General features: G+C 39.3%; 3 protein-coding genes across 3 annotated transcripts; 2 read left to right on the forward strand and 1 right to left on the reverse strand.

Annotated features, from left to right (window-relative positions):
* The first annotated feature begins 570 nt into the window (after positions 1-570).
* LOC137934659 (protein EMBRYO DEFECTIVE 514) lies at positions 571-7,396 on the forward strand. The gene is made up of 2 exons (XM_068779112.1): positions 571-1,076; positions 6,744-7,396. The coding sequence occupies exons 1-2, from the start codon at positions 663-665 to the stop codon at positions 7,074-7,076; spliced, it is 747 nt and encodes a 248-aa protein (XP_068635213.1). The 5' UTR covers positions 571-662; the 3' UTR covers positions 7,077-7,396.
* Positions 7,397-11,933: 4,537 nt separating this feature from the next.
* Positions 11,934-15,524, forward strand: LOC137935039 (protein NRT1/ PTR FAMILY 4.6-like). The gene is made up of 5 exons (XM_068779675.1): positions 11,934-12,222; positions 12,353-12,458; positions 12,727-12,944; positions 13,717-14,157; positions 14,294-15,524. The coding sequence occupies exons 1-5, from the start codon at positions 12,220-12,222 to the stop codon at positions 15,344-15,346; spliced, it is 1,821 nt and encodes a 606-aa protein (XP_068635776.1). The 5' UTR covers positions 11,934-12,219; the 3' UTR covers positions 15,347-15,524.
* Positions 15,525-16,059: 535 nt separating this feature from the next.
* LOC137934726 (uncharacterized) lies at positions 16,060-20,328 on the reverse strand. The gene is made up of 2 exons (XM_068779228.1): positions 20,190-20,328; positions 16,060-17,429 (listed from the first exon to the last, which is right to left on the reverse strand). Exons 1-2 carry the CDS (start codon positions 20,326-20,328, stop codon positions 16,747-16,749), a joined length of 822 nt encoding a protein of 273 aa, XP_068635329.1. The 3' UTR covers positions 16,060-16,746.
* Between the last annotated feature and the right edge of the window lie 476 nt (positions 20,329-20,804).

The following is a 20,804-nucleotide window of genomic DNA, read 5'->3' on the forward strand; positions in this document are numbered from 1 at the left end:
AACCCAGAGTATACATTTTGGGAAGAAAGAACCAACCAGATGTAAAAACTCAAGGATAACAATGGCAGAACAAAGTTGTTAGTCTACGAGGAGGATCACTCATTGTGAACCTTCGAGTACTGACCTCCCCTGAGGCATCCTTCACTGATGCTGGAACCCCATGGAAAAGAAAATGAGAATTCGTTTCTCCTTTTTAGGGAATAATAATTGCCCATGTCCCAACCAAGACTAGTGGTTAGGCCTGGCATTGGGTTATGTCGTCGTCAATGCTTGTCCTTGTCAAAGACACTGGGTCCTCAGAAATCTTACACCGTATGGATACCCATGTTTCTTTGTATAGGCCCATTGGGATTAATTTTAATTAAATCGAAATTATAAGAGCGAAAGAGAATCGTGCTTGCATGATACGAAAAACAAATTAGATTATAAATAAATAAAATTTTAAGTTATCTCATTTTATTTTTATAATTAAATATTATCTTCATACACAATTATAATCTAATGGATAAAAATTAAAAATGTAAATATAAAGCCTCTGGTCGCCTTTTCTTTTCCTTGCCAAGATCTCCCTTAAACCCTAGAACCTCTTCTGTGAACACGAGCTCTTCCACCTCAAGGGTTTTACTTGCCGAGAGTCGGAGACTAGTCTTGTAACTCAAACCATGGCGGAGGTGAAGATGCAAAACCCAGAAATTGGAGGCGATAAACCAGAAGAAACCGATACTGTAACAAACATGGGACTCGAGAATCCGGAACATGATAGCAATGAAGAACCAATGGATGCTTCGAATCACAGTACCAAACGGGCGAGAGAAGACGTCGAGGTGGCAGGAGACGATGAGGTTCCGAAGAAACAGAAGTCTGATCAGTCGGTCGAGGGGAAAAAGCTTGAAGATTCGAAGGAAGATAATGAAGCGAAAAAGGGTGAAGAAAGAGAGGGGAAGGAAGTAGATGGTAAGGAGGATGAGTTTGTTTCCGTTACTCTTGGACCAAAAACTTTTGGGTCGTCAGTCGAAATGTTCGAGTATTTCTTCAAGCTACTGCATTCTTGGCCTCCCAACCTGAATGTCAACAAGGTACTTTTTTTTTCCGATAGTTATTTTTCGTTCTGTATCTGCATATGTCTTACTTTAGATTCCGTGCTTCTTCAGCATCTTATAATGAATTGAGAATGTAGTTTTGTGAAGTTTTGATAGGGGAGGAGTTCAAAACAAAAGAATCCGAATCAGTTATCCTCCTTAGTCTTTCGGTTTGGAAACTCGTCTCGGTAGTCCTGGCTTCTTTAGGAACACTGACATGTGGTTTTAAATGTTTGCTTCTAAACTACTTAGAAGCAGAGCACCATGAAATATGTAGCGAGTTGAATACGTATTCCACTCGGAAGCAGCTGCTCTCATGGAAAGCAGCAATAAAATCAATTTCTTACATCTTCTCTACAAACTTCGTCTCATATTGACTCAATGATAGTACATTTGTTTTGGTTTGCATTGGAAGGAAATTAGATCCGTGTCATGGAAGTGCTATCAAAGATCTTCTGTACTCTCTTTACGTGGTGTTTGGAAATTTTGTTGATGTTGATAGCTTCAGCATATAATTGATTACCGACACTAGGCACTGATCTCAACAATGTTTTTTGTTATACAACTTTTAATTTGTTGTACTGGCTGATCATTCTTCAAACAGGAATGAGGACACTGAATAAACATTTTTTATGCATGAAACTGACGATTGATGAAATTGATAGTGTTTTAGCAGTTACTTCCAACCCTTATTAGAAACACTGTTTTCTGTAACAATCTTGTGAAACTGAGGATCTATAAAATTGAGTGTGTTTTAGCAGGTACTTCCAACCCTTATTAGAAACACTGGTTCCTGTAACAGATACAGGCTGATATGTTCTTCGTTTGAATATCTAAAGGGATGAAACTATTTGAGTATCTGGCCTATGGAAGCTTTTTTTATAGCAAGGGTATGCAAATCAGTCTTGTGTGACATATTGTGTGCCCAGAATCCAAGATGTCTCCAATGAGACAAGACAGCAGTCTTATTTTTGTTTTTCACTAACACTAACAAATTGTAAAAGATCTCCTTTTTTAAGAAAAAGTGTAAGGAATCTGAAAAATATAAAACTTATGAATTAAAAATGAATTTGGCTTGGATATAGTATTTTTACTAGGTTTATCAAATATTTTAGCGAAATTTAAAGAAAAATTAAGAGACAAGTTGAGAAGTACTCATCCTTTTCATCTAATCAATTTCTTTTTTATCTACAAATACTTGGTGGTTTGTTAAAATTGTAACTAATGATCTGCTGACCAGTTTTTTTGTCATCATTTTTGTATTATGTGATTTTAATTGCATGAGTCCATGTGATTAAAATACTTTGAATAGATCAGCCTTGATCATCTAGTTGGAAATAGATCCGTGGGTATTAGTAATTGGGCGATTTGAAAAAAATCTTTGAAATTTGAATTGTTTTATTAATGTCTTTATAATCTTGTATCTTGTATGATGAGACATGTTTTAGTGCAAGCATATACTTGTTCTGAGAAGCTTGTAAGAAACATTATTTTAAACTTAATTAGGCATGAAAAGTTCATGTTAGCATCGTATAATATATCTTTAAGTTAGTTTTTTTTAATGCAGTAAGTTAAATTATCTAAAATAAAAAACTCCAAATGGTAAAACATCTAAATAAGTCTTATATTCTACAGTAGGTTACTGTTCTGTTTTGGGTTTGAGTTGCCTCATTTCCTCGTAAGACCCCCTGAGCCATCCTTGACCTTGCCAAATACCAGATGCTCGTTGGGTGTTTTTTTTTTTCTGTCACATTTCTAATGCAGGTCCTCATCAAGCTCTATTTTTGCTTCTATTTCTTTGACTGATTGCTTATTGTATTTCAACCGAGTATGAAATGTTTATTGAGAGCTAGGCCTTTTAAATGTCTTTGGAATTTTAAATAGATATGTTCCTGTAAAAATCCAGATTCCGTTGAAGCAAGAGTAGAAAATTGAGAGAAAAAAAGAGAAAAGGAGAAAGGAGAAGAAATTTTTTTGAAGAGCCTGAAAGGTTTCATTGGGAATTGTGCTCAAATTCCCAGACTTCTTAAATAGGTGTTTTGGGTTACAAATTAAAAAAATGCCCCTATACACTTAATAAACCTTAATCTCTTTATATCTCCCTAACTCCATGTCCTATATACATGAAAATTTAACCATTGGTATAATTTAACATGCAGAACAAGATTACATAAAGAAAATTAACCACTGTAGTGGTAAAATGACAAAAATACCCTTGGATGTATTTTCTAACACTCCTCAAGCTGGACATATATATCCAGGAGTCCTAGTTTGTTGCAAAATTATATAAATTTTTCTGTGCAGGAGGCATTCTCGTCTCCTCATTGGAAGCATGCTATGGTTGTTGCTTTAATCAAAAGCCTCATATTTTTCCTTAAGAAGGTAAATCCAAGCACACCTACTAAAATCATCAATAAAGGAAATAAAATACCTATGACCAAACTGACTAGTCACAGGACAAGGACCCTAGATGTCTGAGTGTACAATCTCAAATAGATAGTTAGTTTTACTATACGAGACTAGAAATAAACTTCTGTGATGTTTGCCCAGTTGACACGACTTGCACTGAAAAGAAGAACTAGACGAAAAGTTTGGAAAGACTTGAGTCAGTTTTGTTGCAAACGGATGACCTAGCCACAAGTGCCACTGTAGAGGAGAATTTACGGCATGTAACACCTGAATATTATTCTGCCAAGGGTAGCCCTTCTCTCTCACGAGCGGAACCAATTGTCTTCCTCGTTGCGAGATCCTGAAAAACACAATGAGTAGGATAAAAATGTGAGGGAACAACTCATTGACTTGGCTAGCTAACTAACTGACGACAAATTTAGAGAAAACTAGGGAACAAAAAGCACTGGCTGAGGAGACAAAGAAAGTAGGAGTAACATTGCCTACTCCTTTAACAAGAGAGGTAGAACCTACAAGATTAACTTGTTTGACACACAGCCTTTTTTAAATCGGAAAACAATGACTATATACCTGACATGTGTTTGGAGGCTCCTGAATCAAGAACCCAGGATGGTGACGAGTAAACATGATAAGTTGTCATACCTGAGTCAACACTGGTAAAACTAGAAACTGGGATGGAAGCATGAGTTACAGATGCTGAGATCGAAGCAACAAAGACTCGGACATGCGCTGAGCAATCTACTGCTGTTGTTGTATCAATTGTTGCATCTCATCTGGAGCACCCAGTGTAACCGACATAGAAGAATCTAAACTCCCACTTCCACTATCAGGAGTTGTAGAATTAGCCCATGCAGGCTTTATTAACTTAACCCTGTCAGAATAATGATTATTTCTGCCACAATGAACACATTTCCTTTCTGATTTTTACGTCCTCTACCTCTGCTAGTGTCTTCTCCACCTCGGCATCTACCTCTACCTCTAGAGGAGTGTTTAGGGGCTAATGTAGTGTTGGAAGCATTAAGAATAGTACCATCCATTATCTTACTTCTTTTACCTGTTCCAGGTACAATATTCTTCTCAACCCTCATAATCCAATTAAAAGTGGTAAAGAGAGTAGGGATTTCATCTGAAGCTAACACCTAGGCTTTAATAACATCAAATTCAACACTTAAATCATCCAAAATTTTTACAAGAAACAGTTGATTTTACTGTTTTCTCAACTCATTTTCATCGTAGTAAGTAGTTGATATACATTGATGTCCTGCCATATGCCAAGGAATGCACTATAATATTCTGTAACAATTTGATTTCCTCTTTTCAACCCAAAAAAATCTGTATACAGCTCATAAACTCAAGTGAGATTACTCTCCCTTGCATGTAAAGATTTTGGAGACAGCCACATAACCTTTTTTGTCTCATAGTTCATCATTTGATTTCTAAGAGTAGAATCAATATTATTAACAATCCAGGTCATAAACTTAATATGCTATGCCTCCCAATCATCACCTGGAGGCACTGAAAGATTATTTTGGATAAACTTCAACTTATTTCTACCCTTAAGATATATTTTGACAAACTTAACCCAATTATGATAATTTGGCCCTATCAATTTTTCCAAAATAATCATGATGGTATCCTTTCCATCAAACCCAAAATTTACTCTAGCCAGGGTATAAACTTCTCCTGTCTCAACCATAATACTGATATGTGCTCACAAAATAACCAATTTAAGCTTCTAGACAATTTCCAGATTTATCACCAACGTGGGCTCCACTCACAAAATTAAGGTTAGGGCACATAAATAGGATATGTGCACTTCAACAATCTAATAACCAGCAATTCACAATTATTTCAACCAATATCATGCAAAAGTGGTAGCAATTAGGGCTGACATCATCACTTGGGTGATGACATAGATGTCCAACACTGAGTTGGGTGACGCAGATCTCAAAAAACCGAATTAGGAACCCAATTAGGGCAATCAAAGTGTAGAGAATTCTTCAATGATTCATAAAGACTAGTAACCCTAAGGTTATGGCATAAGGTTATGGTAGAGAAAAGAAGAAAAAAACTTAACTTTGATGAACCAGTATCAAAACCCTGTAATTTTTCTCCTTCCAGTAGGTCATCCTCTTCAAAAATGGCAAGAATCTGTAGTAGAATGCTTCCAACAACAATCTACTGCTCCATGTAAAAATCCAGATTTGGGTGAAGGAAGAGGAGAAAAAGGAGACAAGAGGAAGAAAGTTGAAGAGTCTGAAAGGCTTCGTTTGGGAATTGTGCACGAATTCCCAGACTTCTTAAATTAGGTGTTTTGAATTACAAAAATGCCCTTATACACTTAATAAACCTTAATCTCCTTATATCTCCATAACTACACATTTTATGTACATGAAAATTTAACCACTAATATAATTTAACATGCAGAACAAGATTACATAAAAAAAATTAACCACTGTAGTGGTAAAATGACCAAAATACCCATGGATGTATTTTCTAACAGTTCCTTTTGTACTGAGGTAGGGCAATAGACATGACTTAATTTATTTGCTATTGTTGTGTCTTTGACATTTCTTTTTTAACCTATAATTTAACCTCTATGTTGTTTTGAAGCAAGGTGAGCATAACATAGTGTAATCAAGAATAAAAGTTTCAACAAAGATAAATTTAATGAAAATTTTCATTAGAAATGAAGTTAGAAAAGGAAGATACTGTTATTGTTTGACCACGTGGGTTCAATAAGCACCAAAACCTGCACTGGAATCTCACATTCTCTTACAAGAGTTTGGATTTGTTGCTCCAAATGAAGTAACAATTTGGTAGTCCTTGTCAATCACATGGAGGACATATTGGGAGTTGTATCTCATGTGAATGATATTTGGGTCTGCTCATTCACCGTGTAATTTGTAGGGAATAGAGTTTGGGGCACTAGCTTTAAGAAAGCATGGGGGTAAGCTAATCATTAAATCCTTCCGTATATTTGTTTTAGACATAATATCTTGTGAATCCCACCCTGAAAACAGTAGTCTTTGCCTTGTAACCATCTGCAAAAACCTTGAGACAGATTTTGGATTGTGATACTTGTAGGATTTTGGCTTCTCTTACATTCTGTATTGTAGAGAAAGCATAATGATAAATAACTGATAAATAACTGATACATATTGGTTGACATCAATTTTTTATTTTGATTAGTAGTTTTGTACATGATTTGGTTGTTTCTGAGGCGAATGCTGAAACTTATCTTGTTATGCACAGTACGAGTACATGGTGTTGGTGGACTTGCTCAGTAAGGGCCACACAAGTCCAGAGGAGAAGATCGGTGGAGGGATAAGCTCATTCCAGATACGTTACCATCCCATGTGGAAAAGCCGGTGTTTCTTTCTTCTGAGGGAAGATGGATTTGTTGATGATTTCAGCTTTCGGAAGTGTGTTGATAAGATACTACCCTTGCCAGAACACATGAAGGTACCCAACTCAAAACATAGCGAAGAGAGGAAATCTCATGGTGGTGGCCGGGGTGGCCGTGGTGGGGGTGGACGTGGAGGGCGAGGTGGCCGTGGCCGTGGTAATGGAGGTTCTAGAAAATAGTTCAAGAGAATATTGTTTAAAATCTTATCTTGATGAGATGGAAGCAAATAGAAATAGTTGCTTCCCCTACCTACTACTGCAAAATTTTGATTGCTATGAGTTAAACGACTTTTAAACTTGTTGTCACTGGATCAAGTTTGAAGAGGATCAGTCAAGTCAGCTGCTCAGCTCTCAAAAGTCCTATCTTTTCCTTGTAAGCAACCTAACAAGAGGCCAATTACCTTGATATGTGACCTTGAATTCTGCAATCTTTTCCTTGTAAGCAACCTAAAGAGATATATTCCCTATCAAGACCCTACGTGATTTAGACAACCGAAGAAATTAAAGTCTTGTCTTACTAGAATGCATTTGAAAAGCGAAAAAAAAAAAACAAAATGGTCTCTAATGTGTAAGTTGCTCCTTATTGACTTAGGAAAGGTTGAGCAGCAGCATTCACTGAACCATCATCTATGGATTCCATTGGCATTTATGAGGAAAGCATCACATTCCGTAAGAGATGTCCACTTTGTTTGGTGAAGTTTTATATTTTTTACCTTTAGAGGTGGACATGGATTTGATTAGAAAGCTCTCACCAAATCTTCATAATTAACCAAACCTCCCAAAGAAAAATCCCATTTGGGCACCGATATCATATGGGTTTTCTAGGTTCGAGTTCGAGTCTCCTTAGGCTTGGGCATCTCACAGAGTACCCATGGAAGCAACCATCCCAGGAAGAGTGACAGAACCAAGCCTTTCACTTGGATCTTTTCCCCACTAAGAAATTCCCTCGTTTTCATGGCATCATCAGATGTCACCTCCTCCACGCGGGTCACATTCCATGCCAGAACAGAACGACGGCGACCGAATGCCCTGTCCACCATCCCTTTCAGAGATTTCATTTCCGACCTTCCCCCTTTCACTTTAGCCGCACATGTTGGCTCTGGATTCCCACTCAGGGATATATGCACTGGTGTGCAAATCCCAAAAAAAAAAAAATTCACTTTCCTCATCTTTCGAAACGCAATTTCTTCAATTGGGCCATGTTTGAGATTCAAACGGTATTAACTGCTTTTAGGAATTCTTCTGTTAATTCTACTTAACACTGGTTTTGGGCATCTCCTTGAGCAAGACTCATGGTGGGGAAGGAATATTTTTCTCATTCAAGAAACATATTTGTGAGTCAAGAATCAGGTAGAGTCTATATTAACTGCATTTGATCAATGAGGAAGGTTCCGGTGCAATCGACTGGTCAAGCTCAGAGTTCTTTTATAATTTAAACTACTGGGAAATTTGAGCCAAGTCCAGTTTTGAGAGAATTAGACCAAGTGCTCTTCACCGGCATAAGAGTAAATGAAAAAAAAACACAAGCAATTGACGTGATAAACACGTTAGAACCAGTTCAACTCTCTAATTCACTTTCACTCTGAATCCACTTTCACTTGTCATTTCACTCAACACTCACCATTGAGACTAAACTAATTCAGTTGGATTTAAATAATAATCTTCTTTAGAGCGAAACGGAATATATCGAAAAACACTTTCTAGTAAATTAAGTTGAAAATGCTACAAAAACTTTTTCATGATTTCAATTTATTCGTCTACCATTCCTTAACCACAAAGAGCAGTATCTCCCATTTGACTGCAAATCTCCCAATCTTATCCATCTCTCGGGTAGCTTTTATCTTAAACGCTTTCAAGATGCTAAATCAATGAAAGGATGTTTATTCCTCCAGAACCAGCAAGCAGTTTCTCATCCCTGATAAGGATTGAACCAGGGCACAGGCATATTCTGTTACCTCTGCAACACGCCAAAGCTTCTGGGTTTTGAAAATGGCGTCGCTGCCTCGGTGGCCTTCTTGATCATGAATTCCTGATACTTGAGAGCGATGAGAATCGATTACAGGAACTTCTCAAAGTCAAGATTCCGGTACTTTCTGATCTGGCCCGAGAAGATGTTACAGATGAAGATGATCGATCACTCTCACCAGTGTTCGGTCGACACATTCTTTGTATCTCGACAGCCACAAATTGGGGAGAGGCAGAAAATCTCGAACTCAATCAGATTTCGTTGTGTGAGGTGGCTTTGACAAGATCCTCCACGTACCAATCACAATTACGTACGTTATAGGAACTGCATGGCCATGCAAAATTACCACCTTCAAACCCTACCCCCTTCACTTATTAAAAATGCTAAAATTATTAATCTTACCCTTTAATAGATAAAAATTTACTTAATTAGAATTAAAAAAATTATTCTAAACACCCCTTTATAAAAAATATAAATATATTTAAAATATTTTATTTTCTAGGCAGAAAAATAATTATCATAGCCTAATTTTTTAATTAGATAATTACTAGTATGGTAACGTGTGACAGATTTTCCTAATGTTTAAAGATGATTTTGTCTCCTTTATGTGGGTGCTACACATTTGGAGGGTTGCTTCAAAGCGATCATTAATGAGATGGGAAATGCCTTGTAATATAATCCAAGGGAGCCAAAAGCCTTGATTGCAGAGAACAGGCGGCGAGAGCCGAGAGGCTACAAGACTCAGACAGTGGAGACGACGTCTCGAGAATTTCAATTTTTTTCTCAACGCTCTCTTCCCCATGCTCCCCCGCCCATCCCCAACCTCTTTTTCCGTTTCGCTTCTCCTGCTCCTTGAATTAACGACACCAACCGGCCCTTCCTTTTGGTGGGTCGACCTTGACCCTCGTAAATGAATCGCATTCGTCAAGACATTGCTTGCTGTCTTAATTAATTCGTAACTGCTGTAGAGTTACCGGGTCAAAAACGAGCACCAGACATGTGGGTGTGGCCTGTGATCCCTAATATCTCCTCTCCCCTTTTCACTGAACCCAGATTCCCTTCAGTTTTCTCCGACGATTGACCAGAAAAAGTTATTTTGATTTTTGACTGTATCATGAGTCGTGATAGTGGAAGATAACTGAATATAAGTTGAAGCAAAAATGGGGCGGTGCCCACCTCCTAATCCAACTCTGAAGAACTAAAAAAAAAAAACTACCGACGGCATTCTATGAAGAACTAAAAAACTCAGCTTCATTCTTATACAAACAGACGCTTGTATGGTAAGGGACCCTTTTCAAATAAGATCAAATCAACCTGCCTTTCCATTCGAAATGGCCAAATCCTTCTCTCTGCGGCCTGTGTTCACTGAACTTCCACTTTGAGGATGGTAAAGGTATTGTGTACAACTTTGGTGCTTTTTTTCTTCAGAGGTAGAGCATCTATTCCCCTATTCCCTGTTCACATTATGTGCAGAAAGTACTAGTGATAGGAATCTAGGTGGCTTTTGTTACATAAAAACTCGTGTGGAATTAACTTGTTCACCCTAACTTATAACATGTCAATTATAACACACCCACCAAGGAATACTTTCAAGAAACAAGTAAAGTTTGAAGGTTTATACTGATCATTTTTGGTTTTAATAACCAACAGTAATTTATTGATCGATTTTAAACGGGTTGACAAAGATCAAGTGTTCGCGTTTTTTTGTTTTATTATTTTCTCGGTTTATATCAGGTACCTTAAATTTCGATATATATTGGTTGTTTGGAGGGGGAGAACCTCACCTATCTTTATCTGTCTCAATAAAAAAATCAAGCAAGATAGTTAATATTCAACATAGGTCACCTGGAATCACCTTACCTTGGATTAGGCTCACTAAATATTTTATACATGCCTAAATGATCATTACATCAGATGACCTATGTTGGATGTAAGATGCAAGTCAGCAGCTCTCATTGATAATTGTTTATGACTATATTACCACCCCATATATATGGGAATTATATAATATAAAACTTTATTGTATACTTAAGCTTATCATCTACAGTTATCCATATCCATCTGAGTTTGACTTGTCCAGCTAAAGAAAATAAAATTGGACACATGGCTAGGAGAGATATGAGTCAGTTTTGGCCTTCTCCATTTAATTTGATGAGAAGTTGAGTGTGAGATAAAACTTTCAAGTTAACAATATTCTATGATACCAACCATGGTAGTGCATAGTAGTGATTTTTTCACTGTTTACTCTCTCTATCAATGGTGTTAAGGTGGTGATGATCTTTTGTGACAAGTGTCTCTAATGGAAGCTTATAAAGTGTGGCATGTCACTATTATGCTTGACAGTGCCAATCAATAGGCAATAAATAGTCTAGGCAACATTTTAATATCTGTTAATGGCCTAATAGTGACCTTTTGTTCTCCCTGTTTTTATGATTTAAAGGATTTCCTCAGTTTGTATGAAAAAAGAGCATTATCCTCATGAATTCCAGAAGAAAAACTGAGACCAAAAAGTGGTTACAGATCACAGGTTCTCCCTTATCCTTAATTTCTGGCTATTCTAAATTATGCAGATAAAAGAAAGTTAGTGTAGCACATACCCATGTTGTGGGTCCTTATGGATTTTTTAATAGAATTGCTGAAATCATAACAACAAACAAAAAGCCCCACTCTCTCTCTCTCTCTCTCTCTCTCATATCTTCACATAGAAGAAAACAGAGCCACTCACTGAGATGTGCATCAGTTAATAAAAGAATCTCTCTTCTGTATTCTAACCTCTTCTTCCTCTGCCAGACTCTGCAACTCAATTTGCCCCTACCAAAATGCCATAAATGCCACATGGGTCCCCCGAGCTTTCCATTTATTGTCAGCCAACAGTAGTCAAACAATAAGGGAGGTCGGAAGTGAGAAGAGAATCCAATTTTTTTTCAACTTGTTTCAAGGATATGATTCCTCTACCTCTCTCCCTCTTTTGTATATTCTCAGCCAAATCATTCATAAGAATGATAGAGGAGAACAAGTCTTACGCACCCTGATCTAATTTTCCTTTTTCTTGGCAAAGCGGTGAAGCTCAAAGAACAGGGAGAAATGGAATTTCGATAGGGATAGAAGAATGGAATAGAAAAGAAGGAAAAGAAACTCATGGAAACATGTGGGATTTGTCTCTTATGTCTTCAAGTCAATTTTTGGAGTCTGGACCTTTCTTTCATTTTGGACCCTCCCTATTTAAATCAGGCTGTTGCTGCATCCTCTCTTTGTTCCATTCTTACACCAAATTCTCTCTCTTTCTCTCTCTGTCCAGTCTTTCCCCAAAGTACAGATCCAACTTGATTTGAAAAAAAAATAAGTGGGGGAAGAGAGATGGTGAGATTTGCTGCACTTCCCTTTTCTCCTTTGATCCTCTATTGGGTCCCTTTGGTTTCGTATTATGTCTCTTTGGCTTATTTAAATTTTGCATTACAGCAAAGCTTCTCTTTTCATGATCTGCTTGTAGGAAGAAGGTGTAGGAGCAGAGACATGGACGGGCTATGTGGATTGGAGAGGCAGACCAGCTTTGAGAAGCCGCCATGGGGGCATGCTTGCAGCTTCCTTTGTTTTGGGTACTCATCTCATCTCTGAAACAGAAATGAAGCAGAAGTATACAAATGAAAATTTAACAATATCCAAATCGAACGAACTGTTTTTCTCCCATTTCATTTGATTCTCAATGCTCCCATCCCTCTTCAATTCTCAACTCCCAAAATTTGCTTCAAAATCGCTGATGATCATGCAAACAAAACGATGACTCCAATAGCATTTCAGGGAATGATTTCAATCTTTAAAGGGTCTTCATTTACAAATTCTCTGTCCATTTGATACATGATGCAGGCGTGGAGGTGCTAGAGAACCTAGCTTTTCTGGCAAACGCAAGCAACCTGGTCACCTACTTGTCCAAATTTATGCATTTCTCCCCGGCGAGATCAGCCAACACCGTCACAAATTTCATGGGGACAGCCTTTCTTCTTGCACTCCTCGGAGGATTCCTCTCCGATGCATTCCTCACCACTTACTACATGTACCTGATAAGCGCTTCGGTTGAGTTCCTGGTAAATTCTCTACTCCACAGCTACAGACCTTCCAGTCTCTTCCAGATTTCCCCACATCCCCCTCGCCGGGAGATTCCCCGTTGCAAACATCCACTTCTGTTTTTCCGCCTGTCTTTCACTGTTTGCACTATTATGCATGGCTTTCCCTCACTTTTCAGTGTTTTACCCCAAAGCAAATAAAACAAAAGTTTGCGAAGCGATTTTCCTTTCGGAACAATCTGTCCTGAAACATTGAACGTGAACCCACCTCTGTACTCGATGTGGTAGGACGAGGGACGGCTTTTTCAGGCACACGAGACACGGCTGGTAGTTCCAATGGGCTGATAGCTTCGTGAGCATGACTGGTTTCAAGAACAGGGCATGCCACATGAGAGTCCGGTCCCTCCGGGTCCCTCAGGAGAAGCGATGGGGAAGAGTCATAGCATCATGAAATCGTTTTTAGTGGAATCAACGGGGACTTTTGCTTTTGGGCAGTTTCAAATCTCAACCACTCTTATGTATACGTTCACGTGGGCTTACCCATCCAGCGGCACTCACCTTTTCGTGGGAGTGGGAGGACGACGAGAAGCCCCAAATATCTCCATCATTGGACTGCTTTTATTATGGGACAGTTTCCCATCTTTTCTGTCGCATCTTGCATTTTGATCCGATGCTTGAACTTCTTTATCTCTTCGTTTGCTTTTGCTGTTCTGGAATCTGGGTTGTGTCGAGCATCAAGAATTCAAGATTCTTTCTAATGGGAGTTTGTTAATTTTTTGACGGCTGTGTTCAGGGTCTAGTGATACTGACAGTGCAAGCTCACCTGCCGTCACTTAAGCCACCTCCATGCAGCTCTGCAGCTTCGGGGCTTCCATGCCAGGAACCTGGTGGTGGGAAGGCGGCAATGCTGTTTTTGGGGCTTTATCTCGTGGCCTTGGGCGTTGGGTGTATAAAGGGTTCGTTGCCGGCACACGGGGCGGAGCAATTCGACGAGAAAACGCCACAGGGGAGGAACCAGAGGTCCACCTTCTTCAGCTACTTTGTGTTTTGTCTCTCCTGTGGAGCTCTGATTGCCGTCACCCTCGTCGTCTGGGTTGAGGATAACAAGGGATGGGAATGGGGTTTCGGAATCTCAACGGGGACGATTCTGCTTTCGGTTCCTCTGTTTCTCTATGGCTCTGCAACTTACAGGAACAAGATTCCTAATGGAAGTCCTTTGACGACGATGTCTAAGGTAAGAAAGTTTTGGTTTGATGGTTATTTGATCTTGGCTGATGATCCAAAATGTAATTTCTAGTTTCTACCTTGTATGCTAATTGAGACCGCCGCCGTTCACTTCGGTATCGGGTACCGGAAAATGAATCTTACAGGTTCTTATTGGGTCAATCTGGAACAGCTGCATCAACTGGGGAAGTACGCGAAATGCAGTGGTGAGCATGGCCACAAGCCCCGTCAATCCATCCAGAGCCTTCTCCGACAAGGAAGAAACAGAGAAATGCCCAGAAAAGGATGCAATTGAACTACCAACTGATTCGCTCAGATTCCTCAATAGAGCACTGGAGACGAAACCCACTTGTTCAAGGCTCCACTGCACTGCAGCAGAAGTGGAAGAAGTAAAAATAGTCATGAAAATCATCCCCATCTTTGCTTGTACCATAATGCTCAATTGCTGCCTCGCACAGCTCTCCACCTTCTCAGTGCAACAAGCGGCCACCATGAACACCAAATTGGGTTCACTGACCGTCCCCCCGGCATCCCTTCCCGTCTTCCCTGTCGTCTTCATCATGATCCTTGCACCGATTTACGATCAAATTATAGTACCCTTTGCTCGCAAACAGACAAAAACTGAAATGGGGATCACACATTTACAGAGAATTGGAACTGGGTTGGTGCTCTCCATCATCGCAATGGCGGTCGCCGCGCTAGTGGAGATCAAAAGAAAACGGGTCGCTTCCCGATCAGGCCTGCTCGACTCCAGTCAGTCCTTGCCAGTTACTTTCTTCTGGATCGCCTTTCAATACCTGTTCTTAGGTTCAGCCGATCTTTTCACACTGGCAGGACTGATGGAGTTCTTCTTCACAGAGGCCCCTGCGAGCATGAGATCCTTAGCAACTTCGCTCTCATTTGCGTCTCTGGCTATGGGTTATTATCTCAGTTCAGTACTCGTCTCCGTGGTCAACAGAGCCACTGGTGATCGGCCTTGGCTGTCTGGTAGCAACTTGAATCGCTACCATCTTGAGAGATTTTACTGGTTGATGTGTGTATTGAGCATACTCAATTTCCTGCACTACCTCCTCTGGGCAACCCGCTACAAGTACAGGTCACTGGGCAACAAGACCTATAAGGAGAGGAGATGTTGCCATTTTCCTTCACCAGATAACAACTTTCACGAGATGATTTTGCGCCTGGTTCATCTGTTATGAGCTTCTGTAACAATTGTCGGACTTATAACCTCTGTAGAGGATATCCGAATGTAAAGAATTGAAAGGAAATACCCAGTGAGTAGTTTAACAGTTCATTACAGAACTCACTTGTCTGTACCCAAAGACAAAAAATCTGTTTGTTTCAAAAGAAAGGTGCCAGAGTCACGATCAAAATGTTAACTCGTCGATCTCCTTTTGATCTCTTTCTTTTCTCCCAGCTCTTACTTTCCTTTTTCCTCTTTCGCTCTTTCCTCCCTCCATAAATGGTGAATGTCACAACCGAAAGGGGCACTGTACAGATGGGGTTAGTGGCACTTCAACATTCCTTTTCCTATCACATTCTTAGTTGGTCTCTCTTTCTCTAAATAGCTTTCATTCATGGATATTATAACAAAAAAGTTAATGCCTAGCAGCGATCAACAATAGAGTGGGTGAACTACCAGTTAGCAGCAGTAAACAGAGTCTTACCTGCCACCATCTCTGTAAATTAAGATGCAAGTAGCTTGTGACCAATAATCCCCACAAGAACATCTCCCGTCCTTGAAATGGTGAAATCTCCCTATCAAATACATTGGGTATCACCTTGGTAGCATCATGTCAATCTCCACAAATCCCAAGATAATTCATAACCCTTATAGCTAATCCTTCTCTAGATAAAATAAATTCTGTAAAAGTTGGAAAACATTCACATTTAAGTGATCAGAATTGCATATTTGGCATTCCTCAAATGGCTATTACAAACTGAGATCAATGGAAAGTCTCCAGAATGAACAATTTTCATGGTTTTCAAGTCCTCCGCATTTCTTATATCAGATGGAATTTCTTTTTTCTCATGTTTTTCAATCCACTGTTTCTCTTTGGTTCTGCTCCCATTCCCAATCCACATACTACTTTTTTTATGTTTCTCTTGCTCCTAGTTCCTTCCTGACCCTTTCAAAATTGTGAAGATCAAAAAAAAAATACTCCATAGAGGGTCACATGAAGCGTTTCTTCCACAACTCGGGCAACAGACCTAAAATTACAACAAGTATTGAGCTAAATACAGAACTATCAGAGCCAATGGCAGTAAAGTAATCCTCTAAAACTGTCTGCCCAACAGCAGGAGTTAATCAATCAAAACTGCCAGGTACAGACGCACAAGAGTCATGGTTTCCTGTCAAGGTGCAGGATTTCACCAATGACATTATGACATTTGATTCAATTGAATAAAAAATATGGGTACAGAAATGTGAATACATCGAAAAGGGGTATCAGGGGCCATTTTAGAAACATAATTTATGTGACAAAAAGAAAAGGAATGACCAAAAAACAAATAGATATCGTAGGCAAATAGATATTTTTAGGGGTTAGGGTTAAAAAGACTGGAGCACAGGGAAATAGATATCCTCCGTGAGTCTCAGTTACAGAAAGTAATACCGTAGGCAAAGACCTGAGATGAGCATTGTAGCATAAACACTAAAATCCGTGAAGGCTGCATTGAGGGCTTTCTGCACCATCAATCCAACCTCCAACGCCTTACCAACATTATCTGCCCAGTCATCTTCCTGCCCGGTAGTTTTACTTTCTTCAGTCAGTTCACTGCCTCCTTTCTCCAAAAGTATCAATCCCAGCACAATAGTTATGTCAGTTAAGAGAAGGAAAACAAGAGGCTGATGAGTTAAGAAGCTTGTTGGAACAAGAGGATCAGTTGTGGTTTGACTTGTCATTGCCACTATAAGTGCAAAGATGACATCACAAAATTGTCGAATGCTCTCAGTTGCTGAAATGGACAAGCTAAGCCGGTTGGGAGAAAAAGTTTTAGCTAGATAGGACCCCAGGCTGCTCTTATTGAACAAATTCACATTCTCGGAATAGGACTGAGATCTCTGCAACACGAAGAAAGGATCTGTAGGCTTCTCAAAAGCAGCTTCCGGCCGGGCAGCTTCAGAAAGGCTATAACTGGGCTGAACAGGAAGTGAGCTAGTTCTTTGATGTTGGTGAACTCCAGTGGTGGGTCCTGTTGGTTTCCAAACAGTATCAGTGCTTATCACAGCTTTCGGTGCCACAGAAGTGCTAGGGACATCATCCTCCCCAGAGGAACTATCTGCAAATATTGAAAAGGCTGGATGAGAAGCAGACCAAGGTAAATGAACTTAAAATAAAAATGAAGGATGCTTGTAAAAGATATATGGAAAAGTTTATTTAACACCTCCCTACATAAAGGTTTCCGTGGCCATAGGAACTTCAAATCATAAGGAAGGCCAAGCAAGAAATTACAATTGTTCCTTTCCCGAAGTAAAGATTCCACACACTGGCAAGATATCTCACTTACCAGGTGAGATATCATGGATTTCAGAGGGTCTGACAAGGTACAATGGGTCCTTCTCAGTAGGCCACTTGTATTGTATAATTTCATATTCCCATAACATACCTCACTTAATACGTGAGATGTCTCAGATCACATACTAGATTTTGCGCCAACCGGTATGCAACCTGAATCGAGCAGTGCAAGTGAAACCCTGTCCAAAGTAGTTTGATGATGCTACATATACTTCAACTTTGTGAAAATGTAAAATAAGAGAGAACAAAAAAGAGAAATTGAAGAAGAAAATAAGGGACGAGAAGAAGAAAAGAGAGACTTCTTGAGAAGGGTCTCATTAGGGGTCAAGCTTGACCCCCTTTTCTATTTATTAAGTGAGGAATGGTCAAAGTACAAAGATGCCCTTACATACTTAGAACACTTAAACCGTTATATCTCCCAAAGCACATAATCAAAATATAGAAAACCAAACCTACTGACATAATTAAACATGTAGAATAAGATAATGTAGACTTCAGAAACATCTTCTAATGAAAAATGACCAACATACCCCTCAATAGCATTTCTAACACTCCCCCTCAAATTGGAGCATATATGTCCATAAGGCCCAACTTGTGGTAGCATATCACAAACTTGCGTTTACCCAAAGTTTCAGTAAACACATCTCCAATTTAATCACTAGACCGAACATAAGGTGAGACGACCTCTTTCCTCATTAATACATCCCTAATATGGCACAAATCTCGAGGAACCTCCCCTTCTAAGGTGATGTATTTTCAATGAAGAAAAAAAACACAAGGTAGAAGCTTCCAACTACAATTCACTGTTCTGATGAATAAAGAGAGAAATTGAAGAAGAAAAGAGGGGAGAAGAAGAGGAGAAGAGAGACATCTTGAGAAGAGTCTCAACCCCCTCTTCTATTTATTGAGGATTGATCAAAGTACAAAAATGCCCTTACATACTTATTACACTTATGCCCTTATATCTCTCAATGTAAATAATCAAGAAACTAAGCCTAGTGACATAATTAAACATATAGAGTAAGATAATGTAGACTTCAGAAACATCTGCAGATGTGAAAAGACTAAAATACCCTTAATTAGCTTTTCTAACAAACTTCAAAAATTAGTTTCAAGATTTTTTCCTCTTTTTTTTTTACAGTCTTGTATGGCCCAAACTGGGGTAGAGGCACCAAGTTGGGTTCCTAGTGTGAGATCAGTCAAGAGTTTAGTTTCTACGTTCCCTCAGCTATGGAGCTTTTAGTTTATTGGTCAAGCACTTAATATGTGGTATTAAAAGAGACTACATCCCATGTTCAAATCCCATAAACACTACCTATGAAAGGGCTACCTGATGCCAAAGTGAGAGTCATCAGAAAGTGGAAATGGGTTACATGTTACAAAATGAAAGCTAACATAGAGGGGACCTCGAGGATATCAACATGGAAAAGTGGTAAATTGTAATGGTCCTATGGGGTTCAACTTGGGGTACGGGTATCAGGTTGGTTCAGCCTAGTATGAAATGGATTCAGTAGTTCAACTTTCCACATTCCATGCTCCGAAACATTTGGAGTATTGACCACATACCAAACATAATGACATTTGCAAAATATTCTCTTGAAGTAAAAATATAATCTTCCACAACCAACTACGGAATCATCTATAAGTTTCAAGAAAATTTTCAGTTTCTAATAAAAATCACTGAAGTTAATAATTTTAGCAAAACATGGAGTTTTCTAAGCTACCAAATTCTCTAGTAACAAGGTACCCAGCAACACATAAAATAAAGTAATAAGAAAGACAACCTCATAAAAATAAAAATAAAGAAGTCGCTGCAAATGATTGATTTGAATTTTCTTATCCTCAATTGACAAGACTATTCTCACTCCACACTTGGATGAAGAAGCAGTACTGACTGCTGATTACAGTAGTTACAGATAGGAAAAGATACAAAGAAGAATCTTCCGGGATCACATTTTTCTTTTCCATTTCAAGATGATTTGAATAGTGCTTTAAAATAAACCAATATGAACAATATTGCAGCTGATGTCGCATGATTGAGGACTTCAGAGATATCATCGTCATTCCACCATGTATGGATATTAACTGCTTAATCATCAAGTAGCATGGGTTCATTGAGAACGCCCCACAGGATGCATTATTGGACTTAAATAGAGAGATAGAGAGAGAGAGAGTGATAGCAGACATAACTAGGCAGGATCGTGCTCCTATTTGATACAGAAACGATATATCATGATCTCCAAAAACACCGCTGTATGATTTCATCATGCACCTACAGTCACATGGAACCAACCTGGACCTAAAGATAAAAGCCATACGTAACGCTTTTAACAACAGATGAAAATACAAAATAAAGAGAAATAAAGAGAGTATGGAATATGTAAATGACCGTCCAGTCTGTATAAAGAAGAGATGCGATACGGGATCTTAACTAGATCCACGGAACCGGACATAATAAAAGCTAGAAAATAATATGAAGAAGCGATTAATTATTTTAGGGCAAGACAAGCGGAATACAACGCACCGCTGGCGGGAACACGAACAGTTTTCGGAAGAGACTGCGAGTGTGTAAAAGCGTCGAATCGTCCGGCGATAAAGGCGAGGCGATCGGCTCCCCGCTCGGCGAGTCCCCTCCTCCGGGCCTCCCTGGCGTCGCTCTCCATTGATCGATCCCCTTCGTTTCAAATTTCAGGGATTTAAAAGAGAACAAGAGAGACGGAGAATTGGCAAAGTCCCATGGCCGGGCACAACCCCACTGCTTAGGGGTCAGTGCACATGACTCAAGACATGACATTCAAGTGCATTACACAGTTCATGTCCTGATATCGTTAGGAGGCGCCAAAATTCATGTCATGTACATGAATATACATGAACCAAAAGTTCATATGTAAAGAGTAACGGGTGGAAAGTGTTTTCCGCCCGATTTTGAGAATCATCCACTTGATTCTCTCATGCGGGCTCTCTCTGGCTCGACCGTCTCTGTTTTATTTTTTCATTTCGATCGTTTCATTCCCGCACATAGCGACTCTCATTCCCGCAGCCCTCGATCGTCTCCGTGAAGCCCAAGCTCTCTGCTGCTCGTTCTCTCGTCTCCGCCGTCTCTCTCCGGTCTCCCTCTCTCCACCCAAGTACAGAATGA

This window comes from Aristolochia californica, unplaced genomic scaffold (genome assembly GCF_029961685.1).
Source record: "Aristolochia californica isolate CCGP_79_NKW_82.1479 unplaced genomic scaffold, dmAriCali1.0.hap1 SCAF_6, whole genome shotgun sequence".
NCBI classification, from domain to species: Eukaryota; Viridiplantae; Streptophyta; class Magnoliopsida; order Piperales; family Aristolochiaceae; genus Aristolochia; species Aristolochia californica.

What these genes read in the sequence shown, in the direction of transcription:
- LOC137934659 (XM_068779112.1), top strand. Translation starts at nt 663, where the DNA reads ATGGCGGAGGTGAAGATGCAAAACCCAGAAATTGGAGGCGATAAACCA. An exon ending in CCAACCTGAATGTCAACAAG is followed by an intron (nt 1,077 to 6,743) that starts GTACTTTTTTTT and finishes TGTTATGCACAG; the next exon opens with TACGAGTACATGGTGTTGGT.
- LOC137935039 (XM_068779675.1), top strand. An exon ending in GCGCTTCGGTTGAGTTCCTG is followed by an intron (nt 12,945 to 13,716) that starts GTAAATTCTCTA and finishes GGCTGTGTTCAG; the next exon opens with GGTCTAGTGATACTGACAGT. An exon ending in CTTTGACGACGATGTCTAAG is followed by an intron (nt 14,158 to 14,293) that starts GTAAGAAAGTTT and finishes TGAATCTTACAG; the next exon opens with GTTCTTATTGGGTCAATCTG.
- LOC137934726 (XM_068779228.1), bottom strand. Translation starts at nt 20,328, where the DNA reads ATGGAGAGCGACGCCAGGGAGGCCCGGAGGAGGGGACTCGCCGAGCGG. An exon ending in TGTTCGTGTTCCCGCCAGCG is followed by an intron (nt 17,430 to 20,189) that starts GTGCGTTGTATT and finishes CAATATTTGCAG; the next exon opens with ATAGTTCCTCTGGGGAGGAT.